We start from the raw sequence: 21,963 nt of genomic DNA, 5'->3' as shown, positions 1-21,963 counted from the left end.
TATAATATAATTAACAGATTAACAAAAGGAAAAAAAACTGTGCAACAAGTATAGGCTACGCTTGGTTTTGTGTCACTCTTAATGCATTTTATTTCTTTTCTTCATATCTTTATTTGATTTAATCCATCTGATCGCACAGGCGCCTCACGCACACACAAACAACATTAGTTCTAGTCATCATCAAATTAAAATGCAGTCCACCAAACATAAAAGTTACACTGTTTATTTTAAAAGGTCCACTGTAAAATCAGCGTGCAGCACCCAAACAAACATTTTTGCGCATGTGAAGGATTTTACACAGATATTAGAAAATGAGTGAAGTATTAAGCCATGTTTAGGCTACATAATGAATAATAGTTATGCAAACAAATGTTACAAATATGGCAAAAATGGAAACACTTGGATTCTTGTGGTATGAGACAGGCTCGTGAGCCCAATGTCGTTTCAGTTTTGCTTGTATGCTGTGTATAATGAATGCCACTATTGCCTAATTTGTCTTTTATTTTATAGTTTAATATATAATTTTAACTACTTATTTTTCAGTCTTGTTCTGTTCTGAATACCGTTAAAATGTAAAATATTTGTTGTAGATAGAGGGGAACTAAATAGGACTGGCCATTTCAGGCTGAACTTGAGCTCTCAAATCTGTTTGGAAAGTGGGAACCGTTGTGATTAATATAATGTTTGTATTTACCATTATTTTAATATACATATAAATTACATAAATTAATGAAGCCTAATTGTTTGCAATTACGAGGTTAACGGGTGTTTTTGGAGTAAGATCAATTTCTCTTTGATGAGATTACTTCCTCTTTTTGGCCGGGTTTCATTTCTCCGTGTTGTAAACTCTAGGGGCGAGGCTTCTAAACCAGGGTGTTTTTAGAGGCATGATATTCAAATGACGATTGTTTTCTGCCGTCACATTTATCAACGTGATATCATTCGTATGATGAGATTGGCGGCATACGAATGTTTCATGAATCACATGCGAAATCTGTTGTAAGTTGATTTGTGCGCACGGATCTGCACTCGTTTCTACCTTAGATTGATAAATGAGGCCCAATAACTTTATTTATCTTGCACTTTTGGCTTTACAACTTTGCAGATCATTTATATTCACATACAGCTACATTACACACTGAATGAAAGGCAATATTCGAAATGGTAATAGGGGCACTTTAACTTTTGAGGACTATATTGTCTCTAAAACATAACTGTATATAAATATGTAAAGTCACAAACATAAATTGAAGACTTCACATTTTAAACACTAGATTTCTAGTCGTGTACATTTTTGGAAGGCCAAACAAAGTAGTTTCACTTTCACAACCAAACAGCATCACACACGGCGGCCTAGAGTGAGCGGCGGCCGGGAGATAAAGTGAGGAATGGCCGGCAGGCTGAGTGAGCAGAGGCCAGGGGATAAAGTGAGGAACAGCTGGCGGGCTGAATGAGCAGAGGCCGGGGGATAAAGTGAGGAACGGCCGGCGGGCTGAGTGAGCAGAGGCGGCGGATTCGATGAAGGAGCGTCCGGAGGGCTTGCGCAACCACATGTGACGACCCCGGGCTGGACTCCGCTTCGTCCATGGTGAAAGCTGATCCACAGCACGAAGTTGTAGTATTTCCTCAGCAACCAGCACGGATCAGCTCCAGGCATGATGAAGCAGATATCGTCCTCTTTTGGAAGGCCAAACAAAGTAGTTTCGCTTTCACAACGAATCACACAGCACATTCACAACATGGCGGCAGCAACAATACTACAGCCAGAATAAAAGTTACGCCTTCTTTCTTTGCGTGAACATTTGGGCAGCGTTATGCAAATCTTCCCCTATAGTGAGGTAGATATGTGGGGGAGTGTTAGAACGAGCCGTTTTAGGTAGGTGTGGCTGACTCTTAACTTTTATAAAGAACATCTCTTTGGATTTGAGACTTTAGTCTTTGCAACTTTACAGATCTTCTTTATGCACCAAGAGCTTGTAACATTCCAAAGAGAAAGGAAAAATTTTAATCGCATCATATGACCCCTTTAAGAATACCACAGAATTATTTTATTAAAAATAGGAAATAAAATTACTTACAGTAAAATTTAAATGAAAACAGAAAATATAAAGATAATTTAAAATATAAATACAACTGTAATAGTATATAAATAATACTTACCTAACACTATTAATGCATTAAATGATGTTAACAAATTCAAAAAGTAAAGTGCTATCACATATCCCGTTCAGTGAATGTACACAAAACACAGATGCACAAGTGTTTATGTATATTCTGGGGGAATTCACAAAAACACTAAGGAGGTATGCAAATTAGCCAACAATATAAACTTACCCAAAAAGTGCTGTGATATGCACAGCACAAGTACACATTGTGCTGATCAGATCTGAGTGCTGATTTGTGGAGAATTCAGCAACTCGGCATATCAGTCCACAGCTGAGTTCCAGACTCCTGAATTACAATGACTTAACTGAAATACTCTCAGTGTGCATTTAATGCATGGTTAACCTGGATTGCTGGTAATGAGTGAATAAGATGCAGGTTTTTTCACTGAAACACAGCGTGCAAAAAGATGAGCAATTTAGTTAGTTTGCCCCATCTGTATTTTTAATGCGCATGCACTCAAACATAAAACAGCCCTTTTTAAACCAGTACACAAAATACTGTACATCTCTAGACAGTAGACACGCACAGATATATTAATGTACCAAAAAAAAAAGATTCATTTGACCATAGTAAAACACCACCAATAAGTAGGCAGACAGATGGAACACTCTGACTTTTCACAAACTGGAATACATCAGATGAAAAGAGTTTGATTAATTTAAACGGTGTGTGCGATCGATTTCTCTCTCAGCACAGCACTGATAACTGGAACGAGTGTTATTATCTCTGCCTCCCAGGAACTGGACTGAGCCGACCAATGAAGTCTTTTGTGTTGCGAAGAAAAAGATCATCCCAGCATGTCTCCATATGCTATCTTTGAAATGATGCATCCTGAAGAGGGGACGCACGCACAACACAATGACATATACAAGAAGGGCGGTATGGGATAGCTAGACCTCCGAGAGGCCAACTTCCTGTCAATGGATTATAAACAAAACTGCCCTCATAACATGACTCAGCAGGATTAGGAGATTATCAGATGTCACCTCACACACACATTCACACCGGCTCATCTCTCTTTCTGTCCCTCCATTATTCTTCTATATACGGGTAATTCTTCACTTAGGGAAATAGGATTCTCTAGAATGAAACTTTGGGGGAAAATTTCTTTATGCTAAAAAAGACAAAATAATGACGGTTATAATGTATAGATTATAATAGTGTTTAATTTTTTATTGTGTAACTTTAATGGCCTTTTCCTCATTTGTAAGAGGTCCAGTTAAAGTTTTTAAAGGTTAAAGTAGACAGAAAGCCACTGTTCTGAGCCTTGCCAGACTTAATTATTTTATTACAGAATTAATACTTTTATTCAGCAAGAATGCATGAAACTGATCAAAAGAGACAGCAAAGGTGTATACATTGTTACAAAAAATATATATTTTAAATAAATGCTGTTCTTTTGAACTTTCTATTCATCAAAGAATCATGAACAAATGTATCATGGTTTACATAAAAATATTAAATGGAACTGTTTGAGAATAAAAAAATAATGATTCTTGAGCACCAAATCAGCATAATAGAATGATTTCTGAAGAATCATGTGACACTGAAGACTGGAGTAATGGCTGCTGAAAATTCAGATTTACCATCACAGGAATAAATTGCAATTATTAAAATATATTAAAAGAGAAAACTGATTTGCTGTTTTTCAGTAGCCTTTCAAAAACATTTAAAAAATCTTATCAACCCCAAACATAAAGGGAGTTGACTATTAGCTAACTAGTTGTGTTAACAAGTCCAAGGTTTATCCAACATTTAAAAAAAAAGGTGAGGAATATCAGTTATCCCATATCATATTACCAGCATACACAATATCAAAAATCCTTGCAATCTCACAAAAAAATATCCAGATTTCTAGTACATAGATAAAAGTATACTTTTTCCACATTTCAAGTAAGCGCCTGAATTGAAGGATCACACATACTGCACTGTGTGAGCGTTCTTGACGTTGCCAGAAGACTTGTTTATGAAACAAGGTGTAATATTAAATATGAATTAGAATCTAAACATTCTGCCCTTCTCTCTCTGTTACTCTCTGTCTTTTTTCTTTTCCTTCTGCCTTTCTTCTTCTATAATGAGGATGGATCTCTTATTGCGCTTGTTTCAACATCATGAATCTAAAGCTGAGCTCATTACTGAACTCGGGACATTTAATAACCACCTTTTCAGAGAGCTAATAAGCATTAATGCTCCTTCATTCGCTCCAGACAAAAGTGTGAACTGACATTCAGCAAATCACTTGTGTCGGCCAGAGGAATCGCCCTCACTTTCAGCCCAACTTGGGGAACTTTGCTGTAAAAAGTGCCACATCCAGCTGTGCCTGGATTTGTTCGGAAAGAAACGGGACCTGCGGGCCACCATAGATTAGTGTGGGAAGTTTTAATCCTGTGAAAACGTCACAGGAGAAAGATCAGCAGCTTAAAAGTTCCACTGCAGAAGGCGAAAGGCCAACTTGAAAGAAAGATGATAGCTTAGACTTTGTGCGCTTAAGTGTGCGCGTGTCATAAGTCTAGTAAAGGTGTGTAAAATTGATCTAATCCAGGGGGATCGGACTCCACCGGCAGCAGGATTTTCCTGCTCCACTAATCTTTAAAGAGATCCATGCCAATGTTTCCACCCGCACCAGCTCATTTATACAGCACCCCCTTTCTGCCTCCCTCTCAGTGCTATTTTCTCCCCCTTGTTTCTCTTTCCTCATTTGTGACTTGTAGAATGGCAGCCACTCCATCACGGCTGTTGCTTAGTGATGACTTCTTGTAAGTTCAGCTCTCTCATACATATAGCCAAACACACTAACTCACTGCTCCTGACTGAGCCTTACTGCGCCACTCTGGATATAAAGGGGTCATATCTCACGCTTTTGTGGCATTTTATTATTTTTTTCCTCTGAAGTCAACTTGTATTGGTTGCTGAAGCTTTTTTTGCACCATAATTTAGTTTTCATGACTATTTTCCACCCGCTTCAATCCTCAGGCTGTTTTTTGTACTGTACCTTTAAGACTTCCAAAGAACTTCTGTTATGATTGGCTAACTTCTTAGCATGTGAAAAGAATATCATTATTAACATAAGACATCTGTCATCTCATGTACTGATTCATTTCAGGTTGGTATTAAAAGAGATCAACCAAAACGTTTACACACCGTTATGCAGTTCCAAAACTGTACGTCTTTCTGTGGAAAACAAGAAAATATATATTTTTTGTCCATACAATGAAAGAAATTTCCTTTTTGGGTGAACAATCTTTTTATTTGATTTGATTTTTTTACTAAGATGGGAGTTTTATTTTACTCAGTAAGTTTACAAAGCATTTAATTCTGTAATGAAGATGCACTAGGCAGCAGGCACCAAATTTAGCATTTATTACATTAGTCAATGATCAAATAAATGAGTAGCACTGTGAAAAATAATTGAGTACTATCATTCACATTCTATATTCACAAGAACAAAGAGTAAGCAAAAAAAAAAAAAAAAAGTAGGTAATTTGCTCTATAATTTTGCAGATTGTGCAGGTGAAATACCAACATGTTCGATTAAAATCACAAAATATGCATGCAATACATATTTACCTGACCTCCTCAAGAAAGAAAACTGGCCTCGTACAAAGAGAGCTTTAGTGTATTTTTATGCAGTACATTAAACTCTGCAATTTCACCAGAGCAAGTAAAAGCCTGTTTTATGCACCCTTTAACCATTTCCTTTTTAATCCAGACACATTCATTCTGAGTGACTGGATGAAGGAGTGATTTTTCCCTCATTTTCAGAGCCAGACTGAATCTGCAGACTTTTTCCACATTCTCTGCACCTATTTTGGGCAAATATCTGCAGGATTCTGTAAAATTCTGTAATATGCAGCTGAGCGTATTGTAACTGATATGGTAACTGAAACAATGAACAAATTAGACAAAATATTTCATATACAAACAAAAAAGGAACCGGCATATGCACGAATGATGGGCGTTCCAATTCATGCGGAAATCTGCGTGGGCACTGGGCCTGGTCGTGTATAAACACAAAACGTCTCAACAAGGCCCAGGTAGGAAAGAGAAACAGAGAGAGGAAGAGAAAGTGTAACGGGTCCTACTCTATTATGTCCAACCACTATGAAACTACTTCTGCAAATCAATTCGCTTCTAGCACAGGAAGCCGATGTAAAAAGGTGCAATGGTTCTGTGTGGCTACTGCTAGTATTCTTGTGTAATATTTCAGGTAAAAAAAAAAGAAACTCTTACGAGGAAAGAAATGCACTCAGACACACACAAGTATGTGTGTGTACTCTGGTTACAGTAAATAGTAATAGCAGTGTTTTGGCAGAAGTAATCCCAACCTGTTAGCTCAGCGCCTGCCAGGGAAGCTGAAACACAACAAACATTCTACCGTCTTCTCCTCTTCTCATTTTCTCTTCCTTTCTCATTTCTCCAATCCCCTATTACCTTCTCACCTGCCTCTGTGAGAAAGAACTCACACCAGTGTGACCCATAACAAACACACACACACACAAGCTCCAACACACACTGACAGAGAAACATGAACCAGAACGATAATAAACATTCACCTTTTCTCATACACAGAGAGAATTAATGGAAAAACAAGTGAGAAAAACATGATAATGAAAAAGTAGAGCAGTAAATATGAAACGAAGCAGACATGCCCACTTGTCATACAAGTATTTTCTTGAAAAAAATTCTATATTATTATTTTATATAAAAATATGAATATTTTATAATCTGTATATGATATAAAAATATAAGTATACAATTATATAATATATTCCTTTAATTGAACTTTGTGTAACCCGTAAATAATACGTATATACAGATATCTACATATATATATTACATGCAATATACATATATAACACATTATAACATAATACAAAATGTATGTATGTATTATGTTATATATAATATATATGTATATTATTTTACACATATATTTCATCATTAGAAAATATAATCTTAATTTAACTTCTGTACATTTTAACCTAAAGTATCATTCATATATATATATAAACAGAGAGAGAGAGAGAGAAATCATAGTTATTGTTATAATTATCAGATATATACTTATATAAAATAAAAAGCTATATATAAAGCTTTTAACCTATTATACTGATATTTTACATATATACATACACACATGTATCCATTATCAATATCAATAGTTAAAGTTGATAAGTTAATTCATAATATACTTACATTAAATACTGATTCTGATCTCCAGATGTGGCATCTATTTCTTAAGAATAGGTGTTTGTTCAAATCCCTAATCCCCTAAATATTAGATTTAGAAAGAGTGATAGAAAAGCAAGGAAGAAAGAAATTTGAGCAGAAAGCTGAAAGGGGACTGGAGCGAGGGTGACAATGACGGTATGTCCCGGTGTTCATTAGTGAGGCTTGACTCAGCTCTCGGGTGAGTGAGGGTTCAGGATATCTGACAGAAACACTCCCTTCCCACCTGCACAGGAAGCTTGTGCGCTAATTGAAACATCACTGTTAATAACCCTCTCATTACAGGCACACAGTCTCTGCCCAGAATGTAACATTTTTCATGCCACTGACAGAGTGAGAAAAAGAGACAGAGGCAGAGAGACAGACGCCAACAGATGAAAGGAGAGTGACTAAAAAAGCAAGAAACGAATTGAAGAGACCAATATGAAACATTGGTTAATATTGGGGTTTATTATTAGCATTTAATGGAGTGCTATTATACACAGTAACATATTACAGGCTTTACACATCATAAAGTACAGTAATCAGCTGCACTCATTACTTTTAAATATCATAATGGTTTTAAAATGAATGAATGGCACTTCCAGGTGAATAGGGATTTTTTTATTTGCTTCATTAGTTTATGGAAAATAATATAAAAATATTTTTCCTGCAACATTTAATTGAATAATATCACTCTTAATTGTCAATTATAAGACAGCTAATAGCCTTTATGAGCATTTAAAGAGTGATAATAAGTGTGTGCAAGCATGTCTATGTGTGAGTGAATGCATTGTGTTAAGGCTGATTTATACTTCTGCGTCGAAACTACGCCCATACGCCGTAGCCTGACGTGCACCTCTCCAAAAATCTAACAGCGCGTCAATTCTACGCAGACCGCAAGCGCTGTGATTGGTCTGCAAGAACCCCTCCCTCCATATGTACTTGAGTTTTGTGTGTGTTTATGTGCACTTTAATATAATTTAATGTTACACCTTCTTATATAAAATAAAACAAAGCAAAGAACAAGTGTCTTATCATTTATTATACTACATAGCATTATACATCAGTGGTTGTCCGCAACAAACAATGTTGATCTGCCGTGGTACAAGTCCTTGTGCAGATTGAAAGAATGCCATCATCTCCTGTTCCGTTGAGGTCTCCTTTTGTAGTTTTAAATAATGATTTAATGATTTGATATTTATTTGCCGCCGTCACAGCTATAATGCTTCTCCGACGAGCCGCTTCTTCGGCTTTTGCCGTGGTACTGCGGGTTACACCAGGAACATGCCCGTGGACACTGCTGACTAGCGGTTTGCATGTGTACTGCACGTTGACGCGGACAACGACGCAGAAGTATAAATGAAAACTGATGCATAGCCTACGGCGTAGGTCCGACGCAGAAGTATAAATCAGCCTTTAAAAACGGCATGTTGCAAATCTTGGAGCCTTGCTCACAAAACAATGGGAAATCATGCACGAGTGTTTGTAAAGTATTATCGTTGATAACTGCAGAAAGTCAGTGATGTTAATTTGGCAATTTTTGGCATTTGAGTCACAATTTATTAAAGAAATAAAATAAAACAAAAATATAAATATAATATATTAATATAAATATAAATTTATATTGTAATATAATATATTAATATACATTTAAAATAAATCAGCCAACATAAAACAAAAATCTCTATCTTGAATCTTGTGAATATACTGTATATTTTGTCTGTCTAGCATTTAAAATGATATGAAAATACATTGTATATGCCCCACAATCTAATTAAATGTAAAATCGAACCAAATTTAAGCAAAATACTTTTCACTCATAACAGCGTGAGAAGGGCCCCTGCATAGGATCAGGTGAGTCCCTTACACCAGTGTGTATAAGCCTGTGTTTTACTGCATGTGGTGTTTGAGAGAGAGAGAGAGAGAGAGAGAGAGAGAGAGAGAGAGAGATAGTGTGTGTGTGTGAGAGAATGTTCTAGTTATGCTTTTTCCTGCAGCTGTTATTGGCTCTAATGAGAAAGAGCAGATTAACACTTCAAACCTAACCCTGTGTCTCTCTCTTTCTCTTTCTCACCATCTATAGCATTATCTCTCTCTCTCTCCCTTTCTTTGTATCTATTGCTCTCTTCATCTCTCTCTTCCTTTTTCTTAGCACTTACCAAGCAACAAATGCTTTGGCAGGTGAATACATTTACCTGCCATTTAGCCAGCAAGTCTATTAGGCTAGATGGAAGTCGAACTGCAAGCATGACCTTCAAGGATGTTACATAAGTGATTTAAATAAAAACATCTAGAAAAAGAAAACATCTTTTTAATTTGCAATTTGTGCACCTCCTAAAAATACAAACCCAATTCCAAAAAAGTTGGGACACTGTATAAATTGTGAGTAAAAAAGGAATGGAATAATTTACAAATCTCATAAACTTATATTTTATTCACAATAGAATATAGATAACATATCAAATGTTGAAAGTGAGACATTTTGAAATGTCATGCCAAATATTGGCTCATTTTGGATTTCATGAGAGCTACACATTCCAAAAAAGTTGGGACAGGTAGCAATAAGAGGCCAGAAAAGTTAAATGTACATATAAGGAACAGCTGGAGGACCAATTTGCAACTTATTAGGTAAATTGGCAACATGATTGGGTATAAAAAGAGCCTCTCAGAGTAGCAGTGTCTCTCAGAAGTCAAGATGGGCAGAGGATCACCAATTCCCCCAATGCTGCGGCCAAAAATAGTGGAGCAATATCAGAAAGGAGTTTCTCAGAGAAAAATTGCAAAGAGTTTAAAGTTATCATCATCTACAGTGCATAATATCATCCAAAGATTCAGAGAATCTGGAACAATCTCTGTGCGTAAGGGTCAAGGCCGGAAAACCATACTGGATGCCCGTGATCTTCGGGCCCTTAGACGGCACTGCATCACATACAGGAATGCTACTGTAATGGAAATCACAACATGGGCTCAGGAATACTTCCAGAAAACATTGTCGGTGAACCCAATCCACCGTGCCATTCGCCGTTGCCAGCTAAAACTCTATAGGTCAAAAAAGAAGCCATATCTAAACATGATCCAGAAGCGCAGGCGTTTTCTCTGGGCCAAGGCTCATTTAAAATGGACTGTGGCAAAGTGGAAAACTGTTCTGTGGTCAGACGAATCAAAATTTGAAGTTCTTTTTGGAAAACTGGGACGCCATGTCATCCGGACTAAAGAGGACAAGGACAACCCAAGTTGTTATCAGCGCTCAGTTCAGAAGTCTGCATCTCTGATAGTATGGGTTTGCATGAGTGCATGCGGCATGAGCAGCTTACACATCTGGAAAGGCACCATCAATGCTGAAAGGTATATCCAAGTTCTAGAACAACATATGCTCCCATCCAGACGTCGTCTCTTTCAGGGAAGACCTTGCATTTTCCAACATGACAATGCCAGACCACATACTGCATCAATTACAACATCATGGCTGCGTAGAAGAAGGATCCGGGTACTGAAATAGCCAGCCTGCAGTCCAGATCTTTCACCCATAGAAAACATTTGGCGCATCATAAAGAGGAAGATGCGGCAAAGAAGACCTAAGACAGTTGAGCAACTAGAAGCCTGTATTAGACAAGAATGGGACAACATTCCTATTCCTAAACTTGAGCAACTTGTCTCCTCAGTCCCCAGATGTTTGCAGACTGTTATAAAAAGAAGAGGGGATGCCACACAGTGGTAAACATGGCCTTGTCCCAACTTTTTTGAGATGTTGATGCCATGAAATTTAAAATCAACTTATTTTCCCCTTAAAATGATACATTTTCTCAGTTTAAACATTTGATATGTCATCTATGTTATAGTCTGAATAAAATATTGAAATTTGAAACTTCCACATTGCATTCTGTTTTTATTCAGAATTTGTACAGTGTCCCAACTTTTTTGGAATCGGGTTTGTATTAATTTTTCAGAAGTTTATCAATGGCAACCTTATTTAAGTTTTTTTTTGTTCTCCAAAACACAATGTGGTGACATAAAATAGAAAAGCTCGAACTAATATGCAAGGAAAAAAAATTTGATATTTCCAAAATTAATATTAAACATAAAATATTTACAATTAGCCTATATATTGTATTTCTATAATATGTATTTATAAAAACAGAATAAAATTCATGCAAAATATAAATTCATGATTGTTTCAAAACCTAGCAAGATGTCTACCTAGGCAGCACTCATTGGACACCATAGTCTGTGATGCCTAAAATGCTGTCTATGTAAGCAGCTCAAAAGTTTTTTTTAACTCATATTTGGCGTTATATTACTTCAGCTAATTTGTTCTCAACACATTTGCCTCTCACTTATGTTTCCCTTTCTTTCTTCCTTCTTTCATCTCATTTTGAATCTGTCCGGTGAGATGGTCTGATGATTAAGTTGTCAGATACAGATACAGATACAGATGTCATTTGTCATACCGTTTTATAAATTACACCAGCATGGTTTTTGTATTTACACACACATAATCCCATAAAATGGCTGAGTTATCTGATCTAAAGCTGATCTTAAGGACATCTTAACAAAACTGCTTCAAAATCACAGACTACATCAACATACACACCTAGACATACAGATACACCTGGATGACCATGTGCTAACTTGTAAAGAAAAGATATACAAGCATTAGCATGACTCTCTTAGCCACACACTGCCCTGGCATTTCATGAAAATAAATGTCATAATACCTTGTAGAGCTGATAACGCAGCAGTACTCCGAATCTGTGTGCCTGTGTGTGTGCTATATGTTTTGTCTGGCAAATATTTTAAAAGTGGGATCTGGTGGAAATGAATATAAACCAGGGTTGCACAAAATTCAGAATTGAATAATTGGAATCCTTTCAGAATTGAGTTGAGCTTGAACTGAATAGCCACATAGCTGAATTGGAATTGGAATGACGGGAAGAAGAATGAAGGAAATGAAGTGGTCTTCCACTCAGATTCACAAAAGTAAATTTGTTAAGTAAGATTAAATATACAAACGAAATATACGTTCATAAAAGTTAAATCTATCTCTCAGTAAGGCCTACAAATCCACAAAATATTTTTTTCAAAACTTTAAAACAAGCCTTTGTCGAGCCAATATTCAAAATGTGTCTTGACAAGTTTTGCTTTTCTAAGAGTTAGCCTATATGAATTTCAAATCATTTTAATTTTACTTCCATTTTGTTACCATTAAAATTTTTAAATAACAATTCTACATTCAATTTGCTACCTCAATTCAAATTATATTAAAATCTGAGCAGGCTCTGATAGAATCTGTAAAAAATTTCAGAATTTCCCATGCTCATTTCGGTGGAAAATCTGCAGTACTACATGTATTGGGAGTTGAAAGAATAATCAATAAGCCAAATATTTCATGAACAAACAAGCAAGGATCAGGGGATGCGTAGGACTTTGTGATTGACAGGTGTTCTAGCTCTGCTGAAATCTGTTTATCAGTTAATGCCAGCAGCTCCTGACTTTCAGAATAATCCAATGGGAGTAAAGAAACTACAGGCCTGCGAGGAGCTCAAACTTTAGTTCTGTGTTTTCTCTTACAAACTGCGACACTGAAATTAGGGTGGAGTTTGCCTCTGGGTCTGGGATGTAGATCATCTATTTTCTCAATCCCTTTTTCTTTTTTCTCCTCTCTCTTTTCCAGAGCAATCCATTCTGCCTCGCATCTGGGTTGTGTTCAAGGGCATCGCAGCACGATGGTGCTTCACAGCCTTGTCTCCCTCCATGAGATCTGGCCTGGACTTCTTAACATCCCATGACACCACTACACCACCAAAACACAACTAATAGACCCAGAAGCCACCACAATAAAGGGCATATTAAACTGATATTTACCACAAGAGTTTGAATCTAGATGATCTACTGTGTGACAGTGAGACCACACAATCCTGTAAGGAAAATAAAAAGTTGTGTGTCTGCAAGCACATCTGTGATGTTAACAGTTTGGCACTAAAGAGAGATTTTGGCAGTGCATTCTTCTTTCACTGGTGTCCAGAATGTTTCTAAGCATGGCCAAACACTGTTTTGGAGTGAATAACATTCTCAAGGCTGTATTTAGTAAACAGAGCATCCAAACGGTTCCAAAAGGGCTCAGAAAGTGCAATGAATCATGGTCCTGCACAGTGAGGTAACCCTGCATTCCAACCTTGTTCCACACTCATATTCCAGAATGCTGAGATAATGTTCTAATTATATGTTCTGGACATTTTTAAGATCCCAAGGAAATCGAGACACAGGGTTCTTGAATACGAGTTGAGCTGCAAGCAGTCCCAATCCTGTCCTGTATAGTGCAAAACACTCCCCATATCCCTTCATCATTTCATTACAGGAGTGTTATTAAAATCCACTTAAAGGCACGCACAGCTTTACTCAATGGAAAGTATGCAACAGGCCAACAGGCCCCTGAAAGTCTGACCCTCAACATCTGCTTTGAATCTGGTTAAAATATACATGGCCTGTTACAATTGGTCAATGTGCTTGCCTAATGCCTTGTATACCAGGGCAGATGGACAGTTTTCTCTTTTACCATATGTCTTATGCAGGAGGGCTGATTATTCACTTTCAATAACCTTTGCTCAGGTGCAGGAGACATGTTTGAGATAGCTTAGAGGCTTCCCTCTCATGTCAAGCAACACCTTGTCAGTAAACAACAAAATATACTCAACACTATGATCTGTAGCCTAGAAAATTGGTGTTGTCAATGTCAGTATGGCAAATATATGGGTCACATGGCATGGAACCTGTGCAAACCCTGTTGAAAAAAAATAGTTTAAACCAGCCTGGCTTACTGGTCTTGGCTGGTTTAAGTTAGTCTCCCAGCCTGAGCAAGATAGTGTTTAGCTGGGTCAGCAGCTGGGAAGTGTCCAAAACCTCCCTAAACCAGCCTGACCAGGACTAAACAAGACCAGCTAACCAGCTCAGTCTGCTCTAAGACACTTTTTTTTTGACAGGGAATATGAGATCAGCAACACACATTCATGCATCACCTACAGAAACAAAGCAAAAAAAGTGTCAAAAGCTGTAGTCAAAAGCAAAAAAAAAAAAAACATTCATGAAGATTTCACGAAGCAGTAAAGCAATAAATAAACAGCAAAACATTTGCCAAACAGAATATCATAATCATTATCATTCACACTGACTCTCAGTAATCAGGCTTTGAGGCTGAAATATAAAGAGAGAGAACTGTGAAGTGAAAGATAGACAAAAAGATGGAGAAGAAGAGAAGATGAGAAGTAGATGTGAGGAGTTTCTTTTTGATGACATCCTCCATCGGCTGCTCTTTGCACACAATGCCTCTGATATCACAGTCACACAGCAAAATACTTAGCATCAAGCATGCCGCTCCATCAGGCACATAAAAAACATATTACATGCATTACATTCCTATTCTGACAGGGCACTATACTAACACAAATGAAATTCAGTTTCTTCTTAACAGTAATATTTTAGGAGTGACCCATCAGGACAGGAACCCAAATCCAATAAAAACACATTTTAGTGTAAATATAAGACTATTACTTACAAGATTTCATCGTTTTGGAACTCCAGAACACCGTGGGTGTCTTCAAAGTCCTCTCCCCCTCCATGCGCAGTTCCCTCAATGGTTTTATATGGCAGTGACACCACCCCACGGGCCCCAGACGTACGCAGGACCTTCACTTCCATGACACCCACACTCTCACTAACGTGGGTTACTGGCTCTTCAAATGTGAAGATTCCAGCATGGTCATCGTCAAAGATGGTAACTGTTGCTGTGGAGGGCACACCGAGCGTAGCGATGGTTTCCATGTGATTGGCTTCAGTGGTCTCTGCCTCATCACCGTCATGAAGCACACGGACATTGCTGAGGTGGATGAGGAAGTTCTCGTCCTCTTCAAAGATGTCATCGTCAATAATTCCAACTCGGATCTCCTTTTGCGTCTCGCCTGACTTGAAAACGATACTGCCTTCTGTGAATTCATAATCTGAGCCGGCATTTGCAGTTCCATCTTCTGTACGGAATTCCACCGACACAGTCTGGTTGATATCGCCTCCACGTCGAATTACATTCACCGCCACGGTTCCACAGTTTTCCAGGCACTGGTAAGAGCCAGGGTCAAAAAAGATCTTAGAAATCGGGTCATTCTCTCCAGTGTCACTGCGCACCTCATGCATGCTCACTGCTTTGCGAGCTTGGTCCGCCGCATGCTTCTTCAGAATGTTACCTGCTCCAGTCATTAAGCGGGTCGCTTGGCATCGGTAGAAAGCACGGCTCTTCTGCTGCTGGCTGAGCACCTGGTAATTAGCGAGTTCAATCAACTGCTCCACCTCTTTATCGGGATGTTTCTGCTTCAGTTCCTTCAGAATCTTCGCCATTTCACGTCTAGCTTCATCCTCATCTAGGTCTTTGTCCTCCAGTTCCAAAGACAGAGTTCCATCCAAGAAGTCCACTGCATGAGAGTTGAGCATCTTCCCGTCCATCTCGATATCCACCTTGGATGGCAGAGGACGGTCCCCCTCCGTTTCGATGATCATGCCACGGTGCTTGCCGGCTCGGTAGCGCTTGTAAACATACTTGTAAAACAGGAGGCGGCGGTCAGCGATCCAAGCAAAGACCACGCAAATAGGAAAGAAGAAAAGAGTGAGAAGACCCTCCCACACCTGGACAATGCCTGGCGAGATAACAGCCAAGATCAGGTAGAGCCACAAGTAGGCGAAGATGCTCCAAGTGGCGGTGACAAAGAAAACACGCAGGTGTTTCACTTTACGATGCTCTCCGTCGGGCACCACGTAGACACAGATTCCAATAATGACGAACATGTTGAAAGCTGCACTGCCGACGATGGTAGAGGGTCCGAGGTCACCAGCTTCAAAGTTATGGCCGCACACTTCAATGACTGAGAGCAGAATTTCAGGAGCAGAAGATCCCAGAGCCATGAGAGTGAGGTTGGACACAGTTTCGTTCCAGATGCGCACAGTCGTAGTGGTCGTTTCACCATTTGGTTTCTTAATGGTGATCTCCTTCTCCTGAGAGGTGATGACCTCAATGGATGCCATGAAGCGGTCAGCAATAATCGAAACTCCCAGAAACATGTATACCATTGCCACAAAGTAAACTGTGGCCCGGGCTACCTTGTCCCCAAACGAAGGGTTTGGGGGCTCCCACAATGGAAGGATGACTCCTGAGAGACATGATACTGACCCACCACAGGTCAAAGACTTGTTGGCAGGAGAACTATGATCCTGGCTGTGGTCTGGAGCATGTTCCGCTGTCACATGGTGGACGTTGTAGAGCAGTATCACCATGACGACTAGACATTGAAAGCTCAGGAAGAGGCGTGGGGAGGTCTCACGATGCCTCATCATTCCTTTCTCGGCGACAAACTTCCACTATAATAAAAAGAGAAAAGGGGGATGAGGAGAAAAATTTAGAAATAAATTAATCAACTATTGAAATGAACCCAGGACACTGATCACCCACAAGCAACGTGTTCTCAACATGACACGCGTGTTCTCAAAAACTGCTGCATTATTACGGTGTGTCTGACACTGACATTATTGGAACATTTCATCACTATGTGCTGAAAGGCATGTTCCCGAAATGTCAGGTAAAAAAAAAATAAAATTCTGGAGCACCTAGACTTGATTATCCATTTGTCAAATTTGTTTATCAATTCAATTATCAGGTTCACTTCAACAAAATGCATAAACAAGTCCAGATGCTCTCTTAAGCCTATTGCTCAACGACATTACATTCTGCTAGCTGTTTCTCCTCTAAAAACGCTTTTAGTCCAGGGCCCGTATTTACAAAACATTTTATCTTACCACTAAGAGTTCTCCTAAAAAGCAGTAAAAGTTTTTAGCTAAGAGTTTTCTCTTAAAACCTATTCACAAAGCTGCTGAGACAAACTTTTACTAAGGAATAGAGAGAAGTCTTAAGCTAAGAGTAAAGCCGGGCTCACACTGTGCGATTTTTTAAAAGTCCCTTAGGATTGTACTGGTCAGACTGTACGAACATGATGATCATGTCACACTGTGGGATCTAAGTTGTCATTAATGTCAGACTGTACGCAGTCTGAAAAAAAAAAAACCCGGTCAAGACTCGTTAAAAACAGGTGCGCGCAAGAAAACTTGTCCGGAGTTCTACATTATCAACCTTTACACGTTCAGTGACTGCGAGCTGCATTGCACGCGGGGCTGTAATGTTGGCTATCCTTAAAAGTATATGAATGGCGGCAATACCGGCATATTTATGCAGAATAGTGCAAGCAGCACTACACACCCACATGTAAACAGCAGCACAACCGGTGTTTATCATAGCAAAGGCAACGAATCATATGAATTCCGTGAGTGGAGGACGAGAGCGCTGGAGTTTATGCGGTTAGAAGAAATCTCTAGCATTAATTCTGATCATGTCTTGAAAAACGAGGACAGTTTGACATTCGTCGTAGGAGAAGTCACACTGCAGGACTGTGCGCCAAATCTTTTGACACTGCCAGAAGTTCGTTGGAGGTAAAATTTGATCGCAACGGTCATTAATTGGCTGTCGGTGAACATGTCAAACTAATGATCAAAGACTACAGATTTTAGCCTTGGATTATAGGACTCTTTTAGGATTTTCTAAATTTGTCTCAGACGACCAAATCGTGGCCAAAATCGCACAGTGTGAGCCGGGCTTAAGGGCGGGGTTGACCTCGTTGCTATGGATGATGTCAGCATGCTTACTAACTATGCACACAGTGATTGGCTGATAGTCTCTGTCAGAGATTTATTAATGGAAATATTGTAGAGCACAATATTATGTTGCCGTATTCAAATAAAGGTTTAAAAAATAAAAAATGTTAATTGCCACATTCAAATAAAGATTTAAAAATTCAGGATAAGTGTCACTAATTAAACAAGTATATGTTTTTCTAATTCTGCTTACTGTCAGCCTCTTACATGTATGCTTCTCAAAAACAATTAGCGGATATGCATATAAACAGCCTTTTAATCAACAGAGTAAAATAATCATGGCTGACAGTAATACATGTAAACGTAAAAAAAAAAAAAAAAATGGACGCATGCAAGAACAGCTGTTACTTCTTGCCCAACTGGTTAATGAAAACAAGGATATGATCAAAGGAAAATTAGGAGTTGGGGTAAACTCCAAAACCAAAGGTGATGCCTTTTTAAAAGGTCATTATCATCAAATGTTTCTTAACTTGTTTATGTTCAGAGGCAGATTGCCAGCAACAGCCATTTTAGGATAGTTTGTGGCTTGGTCTAAGTGACTTAGGAGTCCTCTTCACTACTCCTAACGTTTCACAGCTTTGTGAAATACTCGTAGAGCAAAAATTTAGGAGTCCTAAATTTAGGACTGACACGTCCATTATTTTGAAGATTTTCTCCTAAAGCGGAGAGTCATGAACTACTTTTAGCCCAGAGCATTTGGTTCCAAAAAACAAAACAAAAAAAATCCAATGAAGTTCAGGTTGGGACACTGGTGCTTGACTGCAAGCAAGCAGACCTGACTTCAAACTATGCAAAATGCATCATCAGACAAAGGTTGGCAATCAGCCCCTGAGGCAAGAAGAAGAAACACTTATCATGGTGCAAAACGTATGCATGGACACACACCCACAGTGTCTCACACACGCTCATATCTGCAGTCATCAATGGGCATAGTGCACAGCAAAAGCTTGCAGACGTTACTCACACATTCATATGAAACTAAAACCACTTAGCTTTTAATAGGCCTACATAATTATTTAATCATACGAATTTCATTAGCTTTAACGATCGCTTAACCTCGGTTTAGCGATCTGAAATGCAAAAGAACCGAATACAGAGCGCTTTAACTCGGCACTGCTCAAATCTTGCTCACCCTCATTCACATCTACAGCAACCTACTGCTCTCATTCAGCACCTCTACCCCATCCACTGATGAAACATCGGTTATCCCACAACCTAGGCGATGCGGACACGCATCATTTCTTATTTGGGTGATCTTATTGTTCGGATAAACGTTGGCTAAGGTTGCCTTAAGGGCTTTTTTCGCGATGTGCTCATAGAGCGCAAAGGCTCTTGTAACCAGATCAGGTTTAATACAACTTTCACGTGCACACCAGAATCCCGTAAAACGAAGTGAAGGCGAACGGCCGGTTAAATCTTCATCCGCGGGCCACTGCGGACCGGACCGCACCGCACCGGACGGGCACAAGAGCGCACCTCTTTATCAAATGGGTCACTCTCCGTAATGATTATATGAATGTGATACTTGGTTTGTCTGTTCCCCCCGATTAACCCTCGTGCAACGCTACGACACCGCCACCATCAAGCTCCATGTAAACCCATACCATAAAGAAGGTGCTCTTACCGTAACGGTGTTCCGTGAAGTAGTCAGTCTGTGGGAAAACGGCAGGAGTGTTAACGGAGACGTGCGTGTCGGAAGCCGTCAGTAGTATCCCAGTTCGCATTAGTTTAGGTTTTTATATAGGTGATGCAGGAAAGGTTAGAGACCCACGCGAGTATTATATGAACCCTCCGATTTCCATACACGCGTGTTTTCCCCCCAAACAGACCCGTAGCGATCAAATATCTGATGCTTTATCAGCAAATCTGTGAGAGCTGAAATGTGCGTGCGAGTTCTTCCTCATTCTTCCCTCTCTCGGCTGGTTCAGAGTGTGTGTGCGCGCGTGCCGCGGAGCCTCGCTATCTGTGAGTGGAATACGAGCGTTGCGTTCGGGAAGAAAAAGAGAGAGAGAGTGAGAGTGTTTCTCCCCTCCCTCTGTTCTCTCATACACATGTATGAACTCAAGCGGTCCTTTACCCGTATTACTGATGACCAATGAATGGATTATCAGTCCCTAACAAAGACGGTGACCACGTGATACAATAGCGGTTTCATTTGTAGTTTCATTTTCTATAGCCTACTGTAACCTCTCCAGCCAGCTGTACTACACCAATCCACGATGAACGGTTTAAGTATAAAGCAGGAAATCCCTGCGAATCAATTCTTTGGGTTCAGCTTGCTTAATTTGGAATATTTCTGTTCTTCTGTTCTATTAAAATAACTTTCACACAATTAATTCGCAACAAATATTTCAAATGATTAAAAAGTGCGTCCGAAAGAGACTATTCTCAGTTCAATAGGTCGGTTATTTGTTGACTTGTGAACCGAATGATTCAAATCGAATTTTGAACCTGCTCACCGAATGATCCGACTCAAAAGAACGATTCATTAAATCGGACATCGCTACCGAATGGATATATTTAAAATTTTCATTTGTGTGTGTGTGTGTGTATGTATATATACACACCCACATATAACGTATATATATACACACACACAGGCTATATACACACATGCATGCGCGCATGCACTTTAATCTCTCATTTACATCTTGCATATTTTTTTAATCTAAGCACATTCCTTTGATCTTCAGCCTTTTCTAAACGCAGACCCCTCTCTCTTTAAATTATTCCACGTGCAACATGACTATTTCTAAGAGGCTGATAGTCATGTAGGCTATCAAGATAATTCATCTGATATTGTTTTTTAATGTTACTGCGCATAATCTAGAAACAAAATGGCATTACATATCTGCGTCAAAAAAGGAGAGCATTTTACAGTAATCTGTCTCTTGCTTACCTACTGCCTACCTACTTTTTTGGGTTGGCTGCAGTAACACATTGCGCCAGCAGAGGCGCCACAGAGGCATGGAGCCCTGGATTAAAGCACAGGTGAGTATTCACCTTTGGTGGTCTTTAGTGAATTGCTTCTATTTTTTCTCACTCACTCAAACTGATAAATCATTATAAAGGATAAGCAAGCGTTCAGTTCAGAGTCAAATAAAACATAAGAATACATGAAATTAAACCTATTAAAACTGTTTAAAACAACAGAGGGAAATCATGCATTTTACCTCAACTGATTTTCACTCTGTGGAATCAGACAGGTGTGGCAAATAATGCCAGACTTGTGCAAATATTTGCTCGGGCTCTTTTGTTTAAAACGATTTGTTTCTTTCATCTGTATTTGGCTCAGATGTGTGTTTTATAAGGCCACATCTGACACCCAGAAGAGCTCAGCAACAGTGATGCAACCTAAACTACTGAACACACTGCCACACACATACAAAAAGTTACGTCCTTGCAGCTCCTCAGACACCACTGTGGTCAGAGTAGAGGACGCTGAGCTTTGCCACTAATGTAAAAATAAAGTTACAGTAGGTGTTTTTTTCCCTCAATAAATCTAAAGGGGAGTTAAAAAAGAAGCAGCAGCCGTTTTGGCTTTGCTCAGGTGCGGTACAGCGTGGCCTAGTTCTTGTTCATTTTGGCCAGAGGGAGATGTCTCTCTCTCTTTCTCTCCTTCCCTCTCACTGCTCCTCTACTCATCCCTCATTTGCCCTCACAGTCTCTCTCATTCTCCAGTGTCAATCCAGCAGTTTACTGCCAGCTGAAGCAAGCCTGAAATGTAAAAATGCCAGTTTAAACTACCATTATCTTTTTCTCACACACACAATAGACATAATAGTTTTCATACTAAGACATTGAAATTTATAGTGCCCAAACCTTCACACAAACCTATTGACATTA

General features: G+C 39.0%; 1 protein-coding gene across 2 annotated transcripts in view; it reads right to left on the bottom strand.

Moving 5' to 3' along the window:
- slc8a1b (solute carrier family 8 member 1b) overlaps window positions 1-20,083 on the bottom strand; it is a 122,162-nt gene extending 102,079 nt beyond the window's left edge. For both annotated transcript variants that reach the window (XM_016235554.1, XM_016235548.1), the window contains exons 1-2: window positions 19,742-20,083; window positions 14,927-16,773 (exon numbers count right to left, since the gene is read on the bottom strand). In XM_016235554.1, the coding sequence (XP_016091040.1) occupies window positions 14,927-16,749 (1,823 nt within the window). In that variant the 5' untranslated portion in view covers window positions 16,750-16,773; window positions 19,742-20,083. The remainder of the gene's footprint in view (window positions 1-14,926; window positions 16,774-19,741) is intronic.
- Window positions 20,084-21,963: the final 1,880 nt, after the last annotated feature.

This window comes from Sinocyclocheilus grahami, unplaced genomic scaffold (genome assembly GCF_001515645.1).
Source record: "Sinocyclocheilus grahami isolate Dianchi unplaced genomic scaffold, SAMN03320097.WGS_v1.1 scaffold18.1, whole genome shotgun sequence".
NCBI classification, from domain to species: domain Eukaryota; kingdom Metazoa; phylum Chordata; class Actinopteri; order Cypriniformes; family Cyprinidae; genus Sinocyclocheilus; species Sinocyclocheilus grahami.
The sequence above is the reverse complement of the archived record's forward strand: the minus strand, read 5'-3'. Positions and strand labels throughout refer to the sequence as shown.